The sequence below is a fragment of the Dermacentor andersoni genome, chromosome 10 (assembly GCF_023375885.2).
Source record: "Dermacentor andersoni chromosome 10, qqDerAnde1_hic_scaffold, whole genome shotgun sequence".
NCBI classification, from domain to species: domain Eukaryota; kingdom Metazoa; phylum Arthropoda; class Arachnida; order Ixodida; family Ixodidae; genus Dermacentor; species Dermacentor andersoni.
Window position 1 is genome coordinate 92,639,219 of NC_092823.1, and position 22,501 is coordinate 92,661,719.

Here is a 22,501-nt window from a genome sequence, read left to right on the forward strand (position 1 = left end):
CATAAAACACCCCGGCAGGCGACCTAGCCGTGTCTGTGTAAAACTCCGTGCACGAGTACTTGTAGTGGAATTCTAGGAAATGCATTTTAATAAGTGCCTCTGGCGCATGTTTAGTGATCTCTACAAAGGACTTGTCACACTCTATCAACTGCCACTGCCATCACGGTAACAGTCTAGATTGAGCCATAGGGCAATGTTCAAGCACTCTAACACCCATTTCATAAGGTTCCTCACACGCACAGAGAATGGCTTTCTGGCTGCAGGTCGGTTATGGAAAAGTGTGGCAGCGGTCATATCGTTTATGGTTGAATGAGATGGATGTTCACTATTCGAATTTATTTTCAGGAAATATGTAAAACTCCTATGGAACTCTTAAGATGGAGCGACCACACATTTGCTTCTGCATAAAGGCTTTGTACGGGGCTTGTTCGGAAGGCACCGGTCGCGAGGCGGATTCCTAAGTGATGGGCAGGATCCAACATCTTTGAAGCACTTGGCGCAGCGGACTAATATACTATCGCGTCGGAGTTATCACGTAAGTCGACAAGACATCTTACATGTTCAAAAGACATTCCCTGTCGCTGACCCATGTTGTACTTGATAGAAGCTTCAATAAGTTGACCGCATTGAGGCACTTACCCTTCAGGTATTTATTATGCGGGATGAGTGTGAGTTTCAATTCCAGTATGATGCCGAGAAATTTATGCTCGGCCCATACAGTTAACCTGCTACCATAGTGCTCAATAGCAGGGTCTGATACTATTCCTCTGTTATTCTCGAAGAGAACGTATGTACTTTTCTCTGGGGTAAACGAAAACCATTTTTTTCACCCTATTTTCTCACTTTATTTAAGGCATGCTGGACATGTCCTTCGCAGATAGCAAGGTTGAATGATTTAAATCGAATGTGCGCATCAACTACATACACAGAGTGGAACATTGTTCGGGGGATAGCCATGCGCAAAGAATTCATTTTCACAATATATAGCGTCCATATTAGCCCACAACCTTGAGAAACACCAGTTTCCTCCCTGAATGACCTTGGCATGGCTCACCGTGACACGAAAGGTGCGATTCGAAAGGTAAATTTAGATAGTGCACAACATATTGCCGTAGACCCTCATAGCGAAGAGGTCGCGAATAACACTGAAGCGCTATGTGGTGTCATACGCTTTCTGCAAATCAAGAAATACGGAGAGAAAAACCAGTTTATCTATGAAGGCATCCCCTGCATTTGCGTCAACGCGAACAAGGTGGTCTGCAGTCGACCTACTTTCTCTGAAGCCACCCTGGTACGGATCTATTATTCCATCGCTCTCAGGGAAACAGAGAAGGCGCCGGTTTATCATCCTTTGCAAGAGCTTGCGCAGACCGCTTGTCAACGCATTAGGTCTTTAACTAATAGGTAACGATGGGTGCTTACCTTGTTTGAGTATCGAGGTTATTATAGCTTCTTTCCAAGAAGATGGCATATACCCAGTAGCCACATGACATTAAGAATAGAGAGGAGTGTTTTCTGTGTTTTAGGATGTAGGTATTTTATCCTTTCATATATGATTCGGTCGCTGCCTGGTGCTGATCTGTTGCAACAAACAAGAGAAGTTTTAGGCTCAGCTAAACAGAACGGCCGGTCGTAATTTTGATTTCGGGTGCATTTCCGATCAAGGGGCTGTCGCTCTCTGAACGTTCTCTCAACCTCAAGAGTGAATGTGCGTATTGAGATGCACTGGTGATATATTCAAGTGTTCACGCAGACAGTCTGCCTGGTCTCCCATGCCATCTCCTTGGGTCCTTACTAAGGAGAGGGCATTCGTCTCCCGGCCTTTTTTTTATTCGCCCTATTCCGCACTTTTGCCTCGTCTGTGTAAGAACTTAACCCAGATGTGTATAGCTTCCAGCTCTCTCTCTCTTTGCCCGTCGACGTGTTCGCCCGCCTTGTGATTTGACCTTTCAAATTAAGAAAGTTTTGAGCTGTTGAAGAATTGCGAAGCAATCCACAAGCTTTGTTTTGACTTTTGCGTGCCTCCCGATATTCGCCATTCCATCATGGGATGCCACGGTTCTTTGCCGGTACATTAGTTTGTTTAATGCATTTTAACGTGATAGCGGTAAGCCGTGATAGCCGGTGTCGCAGAAAACCCGGTGTCGCCGTCCAGCGTCCGGCGTTGCACGTTTCGGCAAAAAATATTTTTGAACCACCCATACCCAGGCGATCCATATGACGCAAGGAATTTACTGAACTACTTGAGTTTCTCAAGCTAAAATATATCAAAAATCGTAAACTACGACACACACACAACCTACAGGCATGGTAGCTCTCGTATTGTAATTTAACTGTACGAGAAAACATAATTCTGTGAAGCGAAAACTCAAAGACATTACCTTTTCCAGCACTTCCACAATACACAGACGCACCGCGGCGTCTTCCATTTGCACACACCGGTGCGAGGGCCCTTTGCCGGTCCCGTAATGAGACGTTTCTTCTTTTTTTCGAGCGGTCGACAGATTCTTGCCACGCTTTAGGCGCTGGTGGCGCCTTTTGACTAGGAGTCATGTCCATTGCCTCTGCGAGGCGCTGTACACCCGCTGTTGTGAGCGGTTTCTTTCACAAGTGGAACTCTCCTCAAGAGATGAAACCCTTGACGCCACCGGCGGGGAGGTCGATGATCCTTTCTTCTTGGACGATGGAACAAAGCTAGTCGCAGTCGCTGAGATGCGGGTGACGTCAGTGCCGGCTCACTGTCTGTCGACCGGACAGCCGCCGGAGGCTGTTGTGGCACTATCCCCTGACGCGCCACTTCGGCAAAGCTATTCTTTGGCAGGAAGGACGTGCGCCTGCATGCCTCCTTAAACGAAATATTCTCTGATTTTAATGGACACTATTTCTTTTTTTTTCTAAGATGGGCGGGACTGCGAGTACGCGGCGTGCTCCCCTACACAATTCACAGTGTGGAGCATGTTCACATGACTCGGACGGATATTCATGGTCGCTACACTTGGCTCAGGTTAGTCGGCCTTTGCAGTTCTGAGAACTGTGGCCGAACCTTTGACATTTAAAGCATGGCATGAGATTTTGAATATACGGCCGGATCATGATCTTCAAAGAGATTGCCTGGATTGTGGCGGGCAGAACACTTTAACCGAATGTGAGAATTATATGCTTAGTCTGCATTTCTTTACGATCGCGCCTCATTTTAATTTGTTTTACACTGACCAAAATCTGGTCACGCCACCCTTCAAGTAGTTCAGCCTCTTCCAGATCAATGAGGTCACTATCGGATACGACACCATGACTAGTGTTCATGGTACTATGCGAGGTCACATTCGATAAAACGTCCACAAATCACACAAGCTTCGACAGCCTTTCATACTGATTCTTATCTCGGAGCTCCAGAGGGAGATCTTCACTTACAAGTTTGAAAACTTAAGAGCCATGGCCTGGAACTTCAGGTATTCATTTGGAAATCAGAAAAGGAGAGATCCTTCTCGCTGACTGCAGTTTTCTAGGAGTGTCCGACAAGATTTGGGAATACTTTCACTATGACTACCAAGGAACGTAAATACTTCTTCGTTGCGCCCTCGTTTCTGAGGGTGATCAGGAAGTCAGGGAAAAGAACTTGCCATAGATATATGTGCAATTTTCAGCAGTACTGCCAGCCGCCCACCACGGAGCCCAACAAGGGGATGCTGCAGGATCATGAAAATACACGTCCTGCATGCGCTGGTGTACGATACTACGTAACAAAATCTGTTATAACCAAGGCTGGCTATCTCACACAAGGTTAACCATTGCTGCCTGAAAAAATTAGAAGCAAACGGAAGCCAGGAGAGGACATGAAAGATAGGAAGCAAAAGAAAGACGAAGATTAAATAAGACGATAGGAAGAGGCAACTATCGATTTGCCCCGGATGGGTCAGTCCGGAAGTGCCGTCTACGTGAAGCCGTGGCCAGAGAGGTGTGTTGCCTTCGCCGAGGGGCCTTCAAGTTTCAAACACTCAGCATTGGCTCAACACCCATGATCGCCTTTTCCCCGGACACGGATAAGCCGCGCATGGTTAGACGCTGGAGGGTGTATACACCGGGGCCAACCCCTGGTGTGCTCGGGTACGTGGTGTCGCAACACACCAAGCGCCTGCTGACGCTCACGCCCCTGCGGAACCTGAACAACATAATACATTACCGATTTCGTACCACTGTCACTTCTGAAGCTGTACCGCTATTGTTACAAGGGAGCATCATATTATTCTGAGCATAATACTTCCTCTCAGAGAAGGAAAGTGGTTACACTTTCTGCACTCCTGCCTTGCTCTTTTTGTCACGTTCTTCTTCATGGCTACCTGGACTGAGGAGGCCGCCCACCTTTGGGCTCAAGAAGCCTGGTCTAGCAATAAAGCTTTTTCTCTCTCTCTCTCCTCTCAAAAATATCCTACTTCGGCACACAAGCTGTGCACAAACAACGGACCGGAATCTTCAGTTTTCTTCAAACCGCCTATGCTAATCACTTTAAACGCTTCATACCAGAGCAAATTTGCGAGAATACCTGGGTGTCACAGGCTGTCCTATAGCAGGCATACGGAGTCTATCGTTCTGATGCCGCACGACAACTGACGGGGAGTAAGAGTAATGGGTTGGGCTAGTTTGCTTTTGTTGAAACACATGTTCAGTGGCCCAAAAATAGACACCAGCGTAAAGACGCAAGCATTCTATAACACGTAAACCAAGAGTTAGGACGTGAGTATGGAGCCGTTAGCTTTAAAGACGTGGCTGCATTCATAATGAGCTACAGTAGTCTTCTCTGCACAGAATGGCCAATGGTGCTCAAGACAAAGCCAAACAGTAGGTGGGAAAGGCTAGCCGTAGCAACTGTTGCTCTCAGTGTCTGAGGGCCTTGCGAAAAACGTAAAGCTAGGTATGGCAAGAAAAGCTGCGGGAAGGTGCCCGAACAAGGCTTGGCCTGTTGCAGTCTCATATGAACACAATCTATCCCTTCGTCTGCAGAAGGTAGCCGAGAAGTGCGGCACGCCTATTACATATAATGCCCTGGGTAAGCTTGCCAAAATGAGCCCAAAAGGGATCAACGAGTCAAGAAGGCTGATTTTAGCGTAATTTCATGTACCTTCGTAGTAAAAAGCAATGCAGACTGAACGCGTGAAAAGGAAGTATCACACCTATGGGCAACGACTTGCGGCTGACCTTTTATTAAAATCTCGAGAACTGATATACACAAAACAAAAACAGCCATACAAAAGAAACAAAAAGCACCCCTACGAATAACCGCTATCAGCATAGGTACAAAGAAAATACATATAAGCAGCTCCAAGCTTACCATGTAGCGAGAAAAAAACGTACACGTGAAATAGCACCGTTGAACAAATTATCATTGCCTGTGCAAAAACGCTACTTCTCTGTCAGTAGGCGCGACTGACTGACACACTGGTCGTCATTTCTCCATACGTAAAAAGCTTCCACGATATGGCGTGTAACTTGACCACGGTGTATACAAAAAATCTGTTTCCATGAACAGAGCTTGGAACAAACAGACATTACATTGAATGGCGAAGTACGAAGATGCGTTGATTCTGCACGCCTAATCACGTACACCGAGGTGCCTGTTTACGCACTCATCTGTGACATGAAGCTTTTTTCACATGACGAAAAGCAGCCTACACACATCTATTAGGAAATTCAAGCACTGAATCATACTTTAAAAAAAAAACATACTTCTTTCTTACATACATACTACTTTCTTTAAAAGACACTAAAATACTTACCAAAACTTTTATATTGCTTTGTACTTGAGGAAGACTCGAAGAAGACAGGTGTTTCTGATTCATTTACACATGCTTGGTGGCCATCATGACTCGCAGGAGGTATGTGTGATTCATGACAACATTTTCAGGGAGTACTCTGGCTCAAGATAACGGTAGGTACACGAATACAAAGAAAAAGACAGCACTAAAAACATGAAGATACCTTAAAGGTTCTTTCTGTATGTACATATGTCTGTGGTCGTGCAGTAAATCCCAGCCCTAATAAATTTATAGCAACGCTGAGTATGATGCGAAGACGTGGTACACTGAACTTCGATCCCTTAGGCATCGAAATTCGGACCACGCACCAAACTCGATGTTGCCAAACCAGCAAACTTGCCAAACTACCTATCTCCAGATGTCCGGAGAAACCGAGATAATGTAGGTTTCGGAGACATCCAACTATCATCCAGACTTGGAGAGAACGCGGTCGAACTTCGTCAAACTGGGGCGTCAACTCGGCAGAGACAGCGAGTCTCTCATTTTTTAACAACACCGGCCGTGGTTGCTCAGTGGCTATGGTGTTGGGCTGCGGCGCAAGAGGTCGCGGAATCGAATCCCGGCCACGGCGGCCGCATCTCGATGCAGGCGAAGTGCGCAGACACCCGTGCACTCAGATTTAGGTGCACGTGAAAGAACCCCAGGTGGTGAAAATTTCCGGAGTATTCCGCTACGGCGCTCCTCATAATCATAAGTGCTTATGGCACGTCAAACCACATAACTTAATTTTAAGAACTTTTTACAACGGCACACTCGATATTTGCGCCACACTGTCGAATTTGAGGACATCATTAGGCCAGGAATCAAAATAGAGCTGGCAATAATACTGACATCATGCTGTGAACTTCCGGCCATCATTGGCTCAGAAACTACTAATGCGTACGTCTAGAACGTTGGCCCTGGTGATGCGCCACCTTTCAGACTCTTTCACAACACCTTTCATTACCGAAATTGTAGGAAGAAACGAGCAGAGGCAGATGCAAGCCAGGTTTTCCGAGACACTGAGAAAAACGTTCTGCCGAGCAAGCGTATAAATTATGCGACGAATTCCAAACTTGTAGGCCTTATGACATGAATCTGAGAACCAGCAGGCATTTGGTAAGGTATACCTACTGTGACCGTTGTGGGTTATCTGAAACACCCCCCTTCCTGCTCCCCTGATGGACATACTCCCTAGCTACGCCACTGAAGACGTCGTGCGCATCCAAATTTTATCTTCGATTGCGTCGTCCGCGACGTGATTAGGGCGCCACTTGCTTACGAGACCGATTCAAAACCAATACCAGCTTCTTTCCTCTGCACAAGGATGCCAAAGTGCAGAGGATTACATTTGTCCGCGCATGAGTAAGCGTCCATGCCTTGCTTACATATGTAATACGGGGTATGCACTGACGTCATCGAGGTCACCATATTGTAGTACAGCGAGCACGGTGAAAGCCTGCGTGTTATCTGAATCCGCTTATCTCCAGCAGCACAGTGGAAGATGTGAATAGGACTACAGTATGGCGTACGTGATGTCACTTGACTACTCCCTATAGCTAGTCGAGGTCCTACTGCGTAGCCCTGCCACCGCACTCGTTCCCTAATCGTCACGAAAACCCTGTAGCCAAAAGTGGCGGGGGTTGACTGTCATCACTCAACCTTGCTGCCCGAGTCTTGTTTCACCTTTTTTTGGTCCCTGTGGGTCGAGCACGAGGCGGCCATATTAGACCAAGCATGAAGTTACTAATAAAAAAGTTTCGGCCTTGTACGCTTTACAACTTCAGCGAAGCACTAGTTTGGAATTGATGATATATACCTATTATGTTTGAGTAAACCTTCTCCGACGCGACCACTGTCGCTCGGACTAAAATATGCACTGCCGAGCTATGTCCATCTGAACGGCGAGTGGGAGCTGAATTCAGCTACTATTGCGTCATGCGTGGCGCACAATGGTGCCAATTATTCAAGCCGCCCGTGCACTATTGCATCACGAATATTCTTACCTACACAACGATACCAATGCAAGGCGCGTGGGTAATACGGTTTAAAATATATGAGCAGTAAGACTATAATAAATTACTTACATGAGGTTTTACCAAGTGGCCCCCTGTGACCTATGTTAAAGGCCCTTCACATCAAAACTATAGCCAGTAATACAGATTCAATGCAATCGTATGTTGGGGCGTCCACTATGCACACCTCAAAATTATTACAAAACTTATCTATAAGCACCCCCGATGATGCTCACACCGTACAGACAAATAAAGAAAACGGCCACCACACAGAAACCGAGAATTAGCAACTTTATTGTGGTGACAACCGCTATATGCATGGCGTTATCCACATGTTTACCCTATGTAGGCAACACAGGAATTGAACAGTTGCGAGGTGTCAGCTTTCCTCGAAAGCTGGTTGGCAGAAAAGCATCTATTAATATTGAGCTTGTCTACATGGCGTTTGTTAGGTACCGAGAGGCCACTTATGCTAGCATCGAAAGTAAGGCTAAAGCGGAAATTGCGTGCTAGCCAAGAGGAGTCAGCTGGCTAGTACGTATCAGACGACCATAGCAGACTGCTAAAGAAGGAATATCATAAGAAATTCGAAAAATCTTTCGTCATGTTATAGTTATTAAGTCCTATTTATTATATGCTTTTATGACGGTAAACTTCTTCATGCTGGTGTTTTCTAAAGCACAAGAAATGCTTTAGTTTTCGAGCCTTTCCTGACGAATGCTTTTTGCGAGAGTTTTATCGGAATACACTGACAGAATTACTAGTATAATAATCGCCACAAATAAAAGGGGTTACGTAAGAGCAATGGCTGATTATTTCGCAAAACATTTACCGCAACCAGTTTGTTACCAAGCACCTAGAGCTCCAGTACTCGCTCAATATCGGCATTCATTTACACATCAAAGGAATCCGTTACAGCTATGACTCTTTTGCCGAATATTCCTGACGTAAATTTTTATCGCTGTCACGAGAGCCACAGCAACAAAGTAAACATGCTTCGTTTTGTTTTTCTGTCATTGGATTCTATTATGCTTAAACATTCTGGCAACGTATTATGTGAATTTAAGAAGAAACTTGAACATTTTGGCAGAACATACTATCCATTACATTTACTACGGATGAAGATACCGCGCAGCGCGACTCCAGGTGAGTCATGTATGTGTCCTTCGTCTTTACGCGACCCCAATCCGAAATCCACCTTGCCACACGCCTGAACTCCAGTGCATGTGATCTGAAAAGTGTTTGATTCGCTCGTGCTCGCCTGAACGCATTCTTTTTCATTAACTTTACGACTAGGGTAATTGTGATCAGTGATGTTATAATAGAAGCGGTCTACGCAGTCCTTTGGCACTTGCAATGTGACGGTGAAAGAGTCATTTTTGACGGCTACCAACTTCAGGTTGGTCACCTCGGGAAGCCCTGCAAAAAGAACATAACAGGGACAAGCTTAGAAAAGGCATACACTACAAGGTCTCTTCCATCTTTTGTCAATTATGTGTCAATTAAAATCTCCAAAAAAATGCGCTTTCAGGCTTTCTTGCGTAGACCATCTGAAGCAGTACTTGGGAGCTTTCTCAAGGCAGATAAGTATGGCACACACTTACAACCATGGATCCATATAGACCTGGTTCATAACAGATTTCATACGTAAAATGTAAGCAGAAATCAAAGCTTTCCCAACATTACACAATATAACACATGATTCCTGTTTAGCAATTTCTACAGGCCCTAGGAAAATGCAACGTAGAAATGGGTAAAATAAGTTATAACGGCCTCAATCTGATCAGTAAACTGCATCAGACGGTAAACTGTGCATCAGTGCATACCGCATCAGACGGTAAACTGATGGCGAATATTTTGGGATAGCAGTCGAAAAGTAGATAATGTTCATATTTTTACGTCATTTTTTAAATGCCATAGGTGTCGGGACGCCAGATACCTGTTCCAGGTAGCAGGACATTATCCAGTGTTATTCCAGGTGAAGCATGTTCCGGAGGACCCCGGGTGTGTGTTTTCACTCGGACACTGATGCTGGTGCACGTGTCTGATTTGGTGCAGGTGACACTTGTCTGTCTCGGATTAATAGCAGCTCCATTGTTGCACGACACTACACTGTAGTGTCTGTCGCCGATGTTGCCACTGCTGTGGTCAGTGACCTCTACCGTGTAGTATTCGATACAGTCTTTCGGCCGTTCCGAGGTCACAGCGAAAGATGTTGCAGTGATGTTTACAACCTTCAGATTGGACACCTCGTATTCAGCTGCAAAACGCATGCGCAAGCACGAAAATTAAGGCTACAATAAGTCTCAAATCCTACTCTTAAATTTATATTGGTCGCCAACTCTGCTTTACGAAGGCGGTAGGCTAAGCCTCGGAGTATTCACCTCTCAAACACTGAAGCAATCCTATATATAGTACATAATTTCGTAACAGTTGGAAACTAACCCAATTTGATGACCAAGTTGGCAGGCCTTGTTTTCCTTGTTTTCTTTCTAAATTCACGAGCGATTCGTTGCGGTAAATGCTTGAAAAAGAGACAACAATTACTAGGCCGAATAAGTTGCGCTTATAATGGCAACTATGAAATGACGACGCTATAGCCTATGACAGATAGAATCAAGCAGGTAGAATTCACTGACTGGTAACGATAAACGCAGAGTGTCATAAAATGACAGGCATCAGTTTCATGCATCATGATTTAGAGTGTATGTTGCGTACGCTCGCACGAGTCTTGAACAGATGCACCGCTGAGAGGAGTGCAGAATTTTACTAATTTCTATGGGGGCATATTAAAATAAGAAACATTTGAACGTAAACTTTCAGCGTTTGTTCGCCTAGAAATCGCAACGTTGTTAATATTTTGGAAATAAAGGATTAGTCCTTGTTTGCCACCAGTCACACACTACTACCACATGGTAAACTTAATAGGAACAAAAATAAGATTAGCTTAACCATTCCGAATGCTGAAGTCAATGAATCGAATGCAATACAGATATGAGAGAAATTAACTGTGGAATGCGCAAACAAATGGCGTATATTTTTTCATTCCTTATGTAAAAAAAAAATACAGCTACTGTGAACGTCTACAGTAAAAAAATTGAAGACTCATTTGCATATTTCGATCTATGTAATGCTACTCAGAACAGCTTTCAGCGTATATTAGATAAACAACTGAAAGAAAATGCATCTAGAATTCATCATCATAATTAAAGTGAGGTTGACAATGGAACAACACGTCAACAGAGCCACATAGGGCGCTCTGTTCGTTCAATAACAAAAGTCCAAAACTGCACCACCACGTATCACTGTCATTCGCATCGTCACCGTCATCAATAGCCGTCAAATACGTTCACTGCCTGAAGAAGGCCTCTTCAAGCAATATTCGGTCACACTCAGATTATGCACACTCGTACGCAAATTTTCACATTTGTTCTCGCTACTTAATTCTCTACGTTCCTCAACTAAACTTTCCTCCCCTTGGCACCATTTCAGTAACATTATATGACTACAGTGTTATCTTCCATGCAATATGTGTCCTGGCTGGCTCTATTTATTTCTTTGATTCTAATTTTATATCCTTTGTGCTGATGCAAGGTTGTTGACACTGTAAAAATCAACCACACTGCTCGAATCGAGAAAAAAAAATGCCAAGGTGCGTAGTGGCGAGGCAGCCCTACATATTGAGCGGAAATTACTGAGCATATTTTTTTACCTAAGACGGTTGCTCAGCTACTGATGCCTCTGCGCCGCAACTGCGTTAACACTGCATCTGAAAAGTTGTCCTACACATTTGCTTTTCTCTCTGTAATGCGATAAGCTTTCTTATCGCGTTTGTTTGACAAAAAAAAAACAATGGTGGTTTACTTGAGATACCGAGTTGTCAAATTCGATTCCAATGAAACAGTAATAATATTTCACTTGATATTCCAATAATATGGAAATCCTAAATCAAGCACTTCGCGCAGTATAGTAGCGTCGAATCTGATTATTATACCACGACACAATTCGCGGCTTGTGCATTGCAAACTGAGAAATGTGACTGCAGCCATTCCTAAAAATTTGCCGCATTTCAGGGTGAATCAGATTGATAATTTTCATCCAATTTGCCTCTTGCCCTACCGACGCGTCAAACAAAGATAACTATACCGGAATATGCGTTGCGTTGTATCCTAAGCCCCTACAATTACCAGGGAAATGATGCCGAGTGGTATAGTAATAAATTGTATGGCTCATTGTAATCAGGAAGTGTTCCTCGCTACACCATGTTAACAAACAAAATCACTCCGTCGTCCATAATTCGAACCTTTTGTGTACTTTATCTTCAATGACATTCAGCCGTTTGTTTCTTCACTTGTGGCCATCTTGATAAGAAATGCGTAATATATAGTAGCCAATCACTCGATCAATAACAAAAGTGGTGGCTGTCCAGGTGTGTATGCTTCCTGTCGGACGCTGAGCCAGTTTGTTTAGTCACATACTAAAACGACTATACAATTTCTTAAACGTTCCAATCACTGTTTACCTCTTTAGGTATCTTAAAAACAAGAGATTGTCAGAAACGTAAATCCTTACAACGCAGTCTGAACAGCAATTTTCCTCGTTAACAAACGTGTGGAGCGTAGCTTCACATTTATTAGCTATTTTTGGTTCTTTTGTAAGAGGCGCTAGACAGGTGAACGTAGCTTATCTTTATGCAGGCACCGTTTTCACTAGGTAACCGTGGTTCCAGTGTATTTATCAGACCGGGTAAAACTGTCAGAGCAACACGCAAGAATTCTTCAGCATGGTCCACCCTGGAGAAGCTGAACACCATCGGCAAGGTAGAGAGATTAGACATAATATTTTAGTGTATTATTACACGTTTATGAAACCATAACTTATTGATATAGGGTCGTCATCGGGACATTAAAACATTTTTGAGCAATTTACCTCACCTCCCATCAAGTTAGATAAATGTATAAACAATGCTTATACGATACAATTATTTCACATTACGGCAAATATTGCTTCAAATAAAAGGTGTGAGCAAATAAATCTAGGAAGCGCTTATTTCTGAACTAATCACTCCGTTAACATGACTAATATTTTTCTTCTGAAGTGTGGAGGCTGAATTCGACCGGGAGGTCAGATTAATATGCATCTCAAAGCATTCACGCCGACCTGATAACTTAATATCTCATTGAAGCCTTCCATGTTAGCTGGAAACTAAACGACATCAACATAGGAGGCGAAGGTGTGCGTCGCACACAGACTTCAGTAACTCTGCCTGTTCCTATAAATGGCCAGAACGTGTCCTACCTTTTTCGTTCGTGTTAATGAACGTTCTAACGCCATCGGAGCTTCGTGCAGGTGGTCCATTGATGTGTGTTTGCAACTCAAACATATATGTGTTCCAAGGCTCAAGCTGGCTACAGGTCATTTCCGTCTGGTCAGGGTGAAGAATTGTGCCCTTTGCGCATGAACCCACATTCACGGCTACAGCAGGTACGAATGTGCGCTCAATATGGTTCAGCACCACGCGGTAGTAGTCAAAGCTCGCCATGGGCCTCTTCCACGCCACGGTGAAGTTGTTCTCTCCTACGTTAACCAGGCGGAGGTCAGTAATTTCAGGTGGCGCTGCAATGAAGCAGATGAGAAATAGTCATTATCTGGTTGAACAGTATTTCTGAAAGTGGTGGGCACAAAGGAAATGTTAACTGTAAGATGGAAGCTTCAAGCGATGAACAGTGCCATAAGAGGTGTCGCGTGAGCCAAGGTTGCGACACCCTAACAAGGCCTTGTCGAAATATTGGCTCCAGCGACATTCTTTGTCCAAACGCTCTTAATAATTTGTAGAAGTAGTATAAATCAGTACATAAATGTCTCCCCTTTTAGCGGTATTGTTCTATCGGGATGGAAGTACTGCATATGTTCTGCCGTTTCTGGTAGCAACAACGGGAGCTCGCTCGGTAACCCTTCGTGTCGTCCAAATTTTCAGCTAAATGAAAATTTTAAACAAAATGACCGAAATAATAATTTTTACAAAGAAGTAAACGAATCCCTCGTCTGCCTAATAAATCCGCCAAACAACGCTGTATAATCTTGGTTATTGTTTAGTATTACCTGCATTCAAAGGAGGCACTAAAAATTGCAGGATAACCAAAAGAAATTTCCCGCTGCAAAGCGACAAACATCTGTAGCAATATTATAAGCCTTTACCAATAGCTTAAAGCATGTAAGTTGCGGAAAATACTTGCTTTCTTTTTGTTATACCTGGCACATAAAACGATCAACAAGTGAAAAACATTCGAAAATAGCGCCCGAAGTTTGCTAAAGATTTTTGCGCTGTTTTGTTTTTCCAACGCTGTTCCCTAATTTACCATCGCGTAGAAATCAGTATTCATTTATTTTAGTACTAACAGGTCTTTCTTGTGTTCTCTTTAATTGATTTGGTGAGAGCACATTCATCGGAAAGGTTCAGCGGAAGAAAACGTACGCAAACTTACGATTTTCCCGAGGTCACTTTTTCAAAAGCACCCACATATTTTTCAGCGGGCGCAATTACATTATCTATGGCAAACCATTAACTTTGTGTTTTGACACCGTGTATACAATGCATACTTTGCCATTTAATATTTATAATAGATCTCAAAAAAACTGTTGCTATTCTACAATAACGCTGTGGAAACTTACCAAACGAAGGTGTCCATATTTCAGCTACGGATGGGCGACTTCTAAGCGCGTGGGGGCCGCATTCTTCACTTGCCACAGCCACGACGCAATACTTCGTGTTCACATTGCTTTCAAATGTCAGCCATGTCTGTGACGTCTCCTGGTCTATGCAACCGGAAGAGGGTTCGTCTGCGTTACACGAAGTAAAATTGTCGCACAATTTAACTGTGTATCTAAGCATGCGGGACAAAGTAGCCGGAGGCGTCCACTGTAGTCGGGTGAGCGAAGGCGATATCCCTACCACTGTGATGTTCTTCGGGGAATCTGGATCTGAAACCAAATGAGGAAAGTATATCTTAGTAATGTGACCTACTGAGAGATTTCGTACATATTGTATGGGTAGTTATAAGACAAATATACCTTAGGAATATTTTTAAGAAAGCAGACACATTCTACGTAAGAAAATATGACAAAATCTTAGATTTAGTCGTTTAATCTTCAAGTGTAGAGGTCATGCACAGTCCTGTCTCTTTTTCTATTTCACGCATTTCTATTAGCATGGGCAACGTTTGCCAACGTGACCGCCAACTGTGTATTTAAGCGCTCAACCCAAAATTTCTTCATACTTGCCGAAGTATTTCTCTCGAGTTTGTGTATGCAACATGTCAAATGGCAAAATCTAAAGTACGAAGCCCCATTGAAGAGCATGGTAAATTATTTACCGAATACATCGTCACAGTAGGCTCCTGAAAGGGCCATAGAAATATAGTTATGTAGAAATTATTCTTCATCTTCATAAAAATGACTAAGGTCAAGCGCACTTGTTGAAAGTCATGCCACCTGATGCTTTAGGGAACCAGCTCAATTATTATTGTAAAGTCTAATGTAATGCACAATATTCGATTTCGATTCTATTATTTTAACGGCGATGAAGCAGTGCCAGAAATAAGCACGCAATATATTATATTTCTCTAGAAAATAATTGTGATGACTATGTCTGCACAAAAAATGCGAGACGAGTGTAAATAACCAAAAGGATTCTATACCCCCTAAATCACCAACTCATATGCCCATTCTAAGAGACTGGTCAAGAATGAGTACATATACTGTTGAGCAATTTATTGTTTCATTCTCAATAAGAGAGCTTCACTCCCTGACATTCTTTCTAAACTAATATTCAGTGCTATGCAAACCCAGTTATTAGGGAAGAGGATACCCATTGTCACAAACCTTAGGGTATGAGAAAAAGAAAGCCTTGTTTCGAACTTCATTTTCACATTAAGAATTGTGAAACCACACAAGCAAACACGCGTGTGTAGACCCAAGTCAACGCACAAGGTAAGAACATCATAACAGAACTGCACTAACAAGCAGTGCGGTAGCCCTTATTTCTACTGTTACACTTTATGTGCATCCCCACTTTGGCGGCAACATATATGGTCTGTTGGAAGCACCTGCTAGTGTTACTAGTATTTGAGTTTTTAAATGCAAAGCCTTCCGCTTTCGAGAAGTTTGAAGAGAATCACCTTCTCCGGCAATAAAAATGCCTCCTATTTCAGCTCCGCGAGATGTACGTTCTGGTGGTCCGTTTTCGTGTGTACGTACACTCAAGCTGACGTTCGTGCAAGCATCGATGTTGCTGCAGGTGACCCGGTTCTGGGTTGGATGGATGATGGTGCCGTTGGCACACGAGCCCAAATGGTGCTGTTTCACGGTAGCGTTGCCTTTGCCACTGTGCTCCCTAATGCTGACCCAGTAGTAGTCGAAATGAGCTTCCGGACGCTTCCAGGTAACCACGATAGAGTTGCCCACAATTGATAGTAGAGCCAGGTTCTCAACGTCAGGTAGATCTGAGTCCATGCGACAGAGGCAATGATTGAAAGAAAAACATGAATAAATTGCTAATATGGTACACTCAAATGTTTGGAATAGGACAAATCAAGGCTTCAGGTAAAATATTAACAGGATCATGAGCTATTGAATCGAAGTTAAGGGCTACAGCAGGAACAAAAGCCAAACTTTTCAGAAACCGCGTACAGTATAATGCAATGTATAGCAGGCTAACGAGCAAACACGCAAGTGCTACTATCATGTAAAAAAAGCATTTTGTTGCGGAACATCGGCCAAACCAAATGCCTACAAAAATGCCTAATGACGGTAACTGTAGGCATGCCATGTAATATGGCATTAAATATATGTAAAACCAAAATATGATTCGTATATTGCTTAAGCCCCATACTTTGATTTATGCTTGCGCATGACTGTCTTGTTAGCGCCAGGGAGACGACAACTAGACTGATACGAACCCCAAAAGTGCTAGTATTTGTTTGAAACTTAAGTTTATTCCCAACAAAGCGCACATTACTCAACAGCTGTCACTAAAACATAAACAAAAAGGCTATTGATGGCGAGTGCTTCCTAAAAAGACCAAAACATCAAAGCATTCCTTATCAAACCATTGTGCCCTCAGAAAGTACACCATGAGCCATTTGACTCTGTGAAAGCGGATGACCAGCGAAGCTGCGTAGCTCACGACACCGAGGTGACAAATAATTTGGAAGAAAGGTACGAACACATTTATTGTCTTGATTGTTGATCGTCATAAGGAAAGGTACGCACACACATTTATTTTTAGACATCAAAGTACTGACTGGCAGAGGGCCAGTGCCGTCAACCCTCCCCATGAACAGCTTCACTTTTGAAAAGGCTACCTAAACAAGAACACGAAAACGCTCCACGAGTCATGCGTCTGTACAAAGGCATAAACAATATCAAGCAGGTGCAACAGGCGAATTTTTAAAGAATTTTCCAAGTTAGAGATTAGCGCAGTTTGTTAAATTGTCTCGGAATTCTACGGAATTAAAATTTTATCGAACATTCCTTCCACTAGATCGTAACGCTTTGCCCTGTTTTAATACTTCCATGAAATAAAGCGCCGTAACGACAGCGACAAAGCTTATACCAAGCATTCAATCCTACACGCCAGCACTACACAGTACCGACATTACCATGTAATATGTCGGCCTAAATATCTGAAACATTCAAATACACAATTCTCTTAATTAAGCAGCACGAATATCTCATTATAATCTTGCCAAACAGAGCAGTACTGTATATTAATACACTACTGGCGCCTCACCGTCCTCAACACTTTTCTAAAAAAAATCAGGAAACGTCAAGTTATTCAATTTCATTCAATTCATAGCTAGTGCGCACAGTGACATTCTACTTACGCTTTATTATATGTTCTTAAAGCCATGCTTTCTCAAAATCAAGTGTTTCAAGAGAAGTGCATATCAAGCACTTTTGTCTTTTCCTCCGGTGAAATTATTATGCTAAGAATATTCAAGTGGACGTTCCTTCAAATAAAGCGAGTTTGTGCGCTCGCAGTTTATTCACACTATAGGGATGGCCCATTTATGGACTAGATGACGATAATTGCACTAATATCGTTATTTAGGTATGTAACATAAAGCGAAAATGTGTTCTATAAAAATTCACTTCTTCACAGACATCGTGTTTCGCGTCACACGTGATCTTACTTCGCTCAATTGTGCACAAATACCTTCATCATAATGATGATTTCATTAGCTTCACGAAAGAAGCTAACTTAATTAAGCAAAGGGTCACTCAGATCAAACCCGGAATTCTCCTAGGAAACGCTTACAAATTCACGCTAGTGCCATTATTGTTTTTGTTTTTTGGCAGAATTTAACGAGACGCCAGCCTGCTGTCATCCCGCGTTATGGTAATGATGCTTCGCTCCTGAAATGACTTGCAAAATAAGGTAGTGGGGGAGCCTGTTACGCACTTGTGGTAGAAAGTATTGTAGTGAAATCTGCCATGTATGAAGTGCTAAAACCGGCGACAGATGACGGTAGCTTTCAAGATCACCCCAGTAACGAGATGGCAAGCCGCAGCACAATACTTGAGAGGTACGAACCGTTTCGAGATTTGCCTGACATCAACAGGAAACGATGTATGTCGGGCGATGTGGTTTTTCGGCCATGAAACTCGTGGCAACATTTTTTTTGACGATGAATACAAAAAACGTTCAGATTAGTTTCTCCAGGTGTAGAAATCTTAAGCAGCTATGACTGCTGCGAGGTCCTCCTACGCGTACACAGTGAACTCCGGAAGAAACCGCTTGGCGCGATTGACAAAGGCCTTCTAATGAACTGGAATACTGCACACTGTGCTTTTTTTCGAGACCCAAGTTATGAAGTACGGTAGCGTCCGTCACGCAGTCCTAGCCCCTTGCTAGTCACTATCGTTCCTTTCAATCACTCGAACAGTTCTATGAATACCAACACCTGAGAAGTGGTGATGCGGTCAAGCAGCAAGCCATCAAGGCTGTAACACTGCAGGAAACCAGCCCATGCTGCTGGTATCCATGCGCGACCGTAAGGACGGCATGAGTGCGTCAGTTTTAAGCATAAGCTCCAGCAAAACGACCACTTTCTTACGTTCATACATGTTTCATAAATCGAAAAATAAATAGTCTTCGTTTTAAACAAAACACGCCTCGTATTCATGCAAATATTTTCTCTTGAAGCCCAAACACCTTGATGAATTCGCGTCCGCGCTCAATTTAAAGAAAATGCAGATCTGAGGTACCGAGACGACGCTGAGCACCACACAACGCGATGTAGCTAAATGACTTGCACTTTGTAAAAGAGGCGACTGCCAACGCGAGCTAAACAAATATCTTATTCTCCGTACATTTAAATATTGACAAAAGCTTCGCACTTACCCAATGCTTTAACATTCTCTGCATTTGAAGATGACTGAAAGAAAAATCAAGCATAGGGTGCTGACACCTGCACTGATGCATGACCTGTTCAATAACAGTCGCACAAGAAATTTGCATACGCTGATTTCGATGCAGTGACTGTACATCAGAGTAGGCTGCATTGCCTCAGTTTCAATATTTCGCCTGAGCTTCGAGCGTATACAGGCTCTTTTCATTGTCGTTTAACAAGCACGCAGGATACACAATGAACACCTTGCATGAACATGCCTTTTTTTTTCATTTCACAAGCCTGTACGTTGTTTTTGCCTGAGATGCCACAAGATTCGTTCCCTCTTTTCGACAGAATTTTCTTTTCCTTCTCTTTTCTCTGCCCCTAACATGTTAAGGACGAATATTGACTTGGGGAAACATAATAGTGAAAAATATTTGCTCATTTTTGGTACTAAATACGTTGTTTCCTGCTAAATATCTTCGGATAAGACAGGATTACACAACTAAAACAAATTTCGCATGCGATTCGCGTTCTTTTGAGGGCATGGTCACGATACAGGGACCAATGCACGATATACGTCTGCAATGGTATAATGCAGCTTATGTTAAATGATTAAAATGTACACTTATCGTACAGGTACGATGAGTGTGATGAATGATGATGTGTCGATGAATTCTAAACAAAGACTTGGGTGACATTTGGCGAAAGCCCTCTTTCAGGTTTCTACCTCGTATTTCCACCTCTTGCTGAAAACGTTCACCGGAAATATCCCTCAATATTCTAACAGATTCACAAGAGGCGTGCCGGAGCTATATAAGAGGCAGAATTAGTAGCACGGCGCTCAAGATCCTCAGCAGAGTTCCAATCGCTGAGGGACAACCCACACATAACATTATCTGGATACCAAGCCACGCAGGGATCAGTGGCAACGAAGGGGCGGACAGCCTAGCTCGAGGGATGACCAGCCGAGCAGGAACGTCAACCGCCCCAGAGGGGCCACGGATCAACTGCGGGAACAGCTATTCAGAGCTATTAAACCTCTATAAGGGGCTAAGATATCAGTATCCCCCACCACATAAAGCATTAACAAAGGAGGAGGCCGCAGGATATCGGAGACTGCAAACGGGCACCTTCCCAAACACACACATACTAAGTAGGATGTTCCCCACGCAGTATAGCGCAACCTGTCCGTGGTGTGGAGCTAAACCAACATTATACCACATTACATGGGGGTGTACAAGTAACCAGGCATTCCACAAACACAAAACACCAAGTGCGGAGCAATGGGAGAGCTGGCTCACCAGCCGCGAGCTAGAGGCTCAAAGAGCTCTAATAGCGCACGCGTGCGAGGCGGCCCGGCTCAGTGGAGCCCTGGACTAGAGGCCCATCCATGGCTGAAGAGGACCCAAGCTTCAAGAATGAAGACTTCGGCCTCGACCCGCTAAAACCTTAAAAGACTCAATAAAGTTTTCCATTCCATTCCATTCACCGGAAATATCTATTGTTCATTTTGCTGATTGTCAATGTATTTTTGAGATTTAAATAGAAAAATAGAATTTTTTGCCATATTTACGCCATGTCCCTAAAGAGCTAATTATCTTGAGGCGCATCTCAAAGTTGCTTATTTGCAGGATTAGAATTTCGCCGCTTCGTTTCACAATTATACCTATAATTAACCTATCGAATCTACTTTTTTATCTTCATTGGCAATTCAACAGTATTGAGATGTGCACATGCTGCTCAGAAAAATGGACATTACGCATGCGCATGTGCTTTCATTGGCCTGTGAGATGGTTACGCCAACACCAGCGTTTTCACGTTATTCTTGGCGCATAAAACTAAGCGCGAAATGTCAAGCCCTAATTAATATTCAGCAGTTCCTTGGTAGCCAGTGCTACGGCCTGCAACTCGCCCTTGATTTCGGTCTACAGTGGCGGTCCTCTTGGGGTACGAAGGCTGGTGCATACTTTTGCAGTGCGCAGGGTTACTCGTTCCAGCCACGCTCGCCACGCCCGCCTTTCCACGGGTGTGAAATGCAAAAGCACTCGCCTACACACATTTACTCGCACACAGATTTACTCGATGAAATAAAGAACAGAGTAGGGCTAAAAGATAATTTGGAGCCCCTTCCTTAACTGTTCTCAAAGCACGTGCGTAGTGTTAAGTTGTTAAACCAGATTGATTTGGAGTGGCGCGCTCCGTTTTGTTTTCATGTCATATTAGCAAATGTGAAACTGATAAGGAACTGGCCTGACGAGGGTGGACGAAGACATAGCGGAAATCACCAGCAGAGCAAATGTGGTTACGGAATAGCTCTCTAGTGTAGGAGTAAAATTATTTTAAAAAAACAAGTTGACTCACCTTCTTCCCAAGGAATAAGAACAGTGTCAAAGCAGTCATTGAGGCGGCCAGGCAGGCGGGAACACAAAATAAGAATATTCTCTTGTGTGTGCGCCAAGATGACCGTGCTCTGTTTTCAGATCTCGCCGACTGCACTGGTTCGGCTGCGACCAAGGTGACTGTAGCATCTGCCGGGAGATACTGAACATATGGTGGCGGCTTCTCGTTTTCCATCGTTGGATGCAAACTTCTAGACGAGTCTGGCTTTTGTCCTGGGAAAACAAGAACCCAAACACAATGAAGTCTGCTAAAGTAACGACAATACGGAATTGTGCCACCGCATCAGCTTTCCAACTGATTAACAATACCGAATAACACAATGCTTATGAAGTGCGGAACATCTTAAAAAAAGGAAAAAGATTTCTATGACAAATTGAGCACCTCACAACTGCTTCAGGTTTTGATGATGCTGGTGTGCTTTAGGCCAGTGAAAGAGTATCGCCAAAGAATCGTCCTAATAACAACTACAATTTCAAGAATTACCTCTCGGTGAGATGGCATCAGATGCAGCAACAAGCCGGCACTATAGAGTGCGCGTCCGCCAAAGCGGCGCCGGCAGTCAAGCGAAATGAGTAGAGAGTCCATATCGTCTTGCGGGCGGAAGCTGCCGCGGAAATACGCGAACGCCGTTTGAGTCATTAGGGTCCAATCGAAAAGAGATATGGTGGAAAAGGAAGAGACGCAAGTGGTATGCACGGCAGAAAACAGCCAGAAACTGCTATCTTGTAGCGGTTACAAAATCGCACGCTCCAGCTGTTCTGTTTATTCATTTATTTAGTTACTTTTGTATATATTTATTAGTTTTTTTTTATGTAGTGGCCTCCAATGCCCTATGACGCTTATACCAAGTGGGATGGGTTAACAAAACGCACCAAGCCTAAAGTACACCATGCCTTTCAAT

General features: G+C 43.5%; 1 protein-coding gene across 1 annotated transcript; it reads right to left on the reverse strand.

Annotated features, from left to right (window-relative positions):
- Positions 1–8,080: 8,080 nt before the first annotated feature.
- LOC129380720 (tenascin-like) lies at positions 8,081–22,155 on the reverse strand. The gene is made up of 8 exons (XM_055062529.2): positions 22,084–22,155; positions 21,562–21,812; positions 19,209–19,242; positions 15,982–16,305; positions 14,477–14,785; positions 13,103–13,420; positions 9,744–10,064; positions 8,081–9,223 (listed from the first exon to the last, which is right to left on the reverse strand). The coding sequence occupies exons 2-8, from the start codon at positions 21,772–21,774 to the stop codon at positions 8,901–8,903; spliced, it is 1,842 nt and encodes a 613-aa protein (XP_054918504.1). The 5' UTR covers positions 21,775–21,812; positions 22,084–22,155; the 3' UTR covers positions 8,081–8,900.
- Between the last annotated feature and the right edge of the window lie 346 nt (positions 22,156–22,501).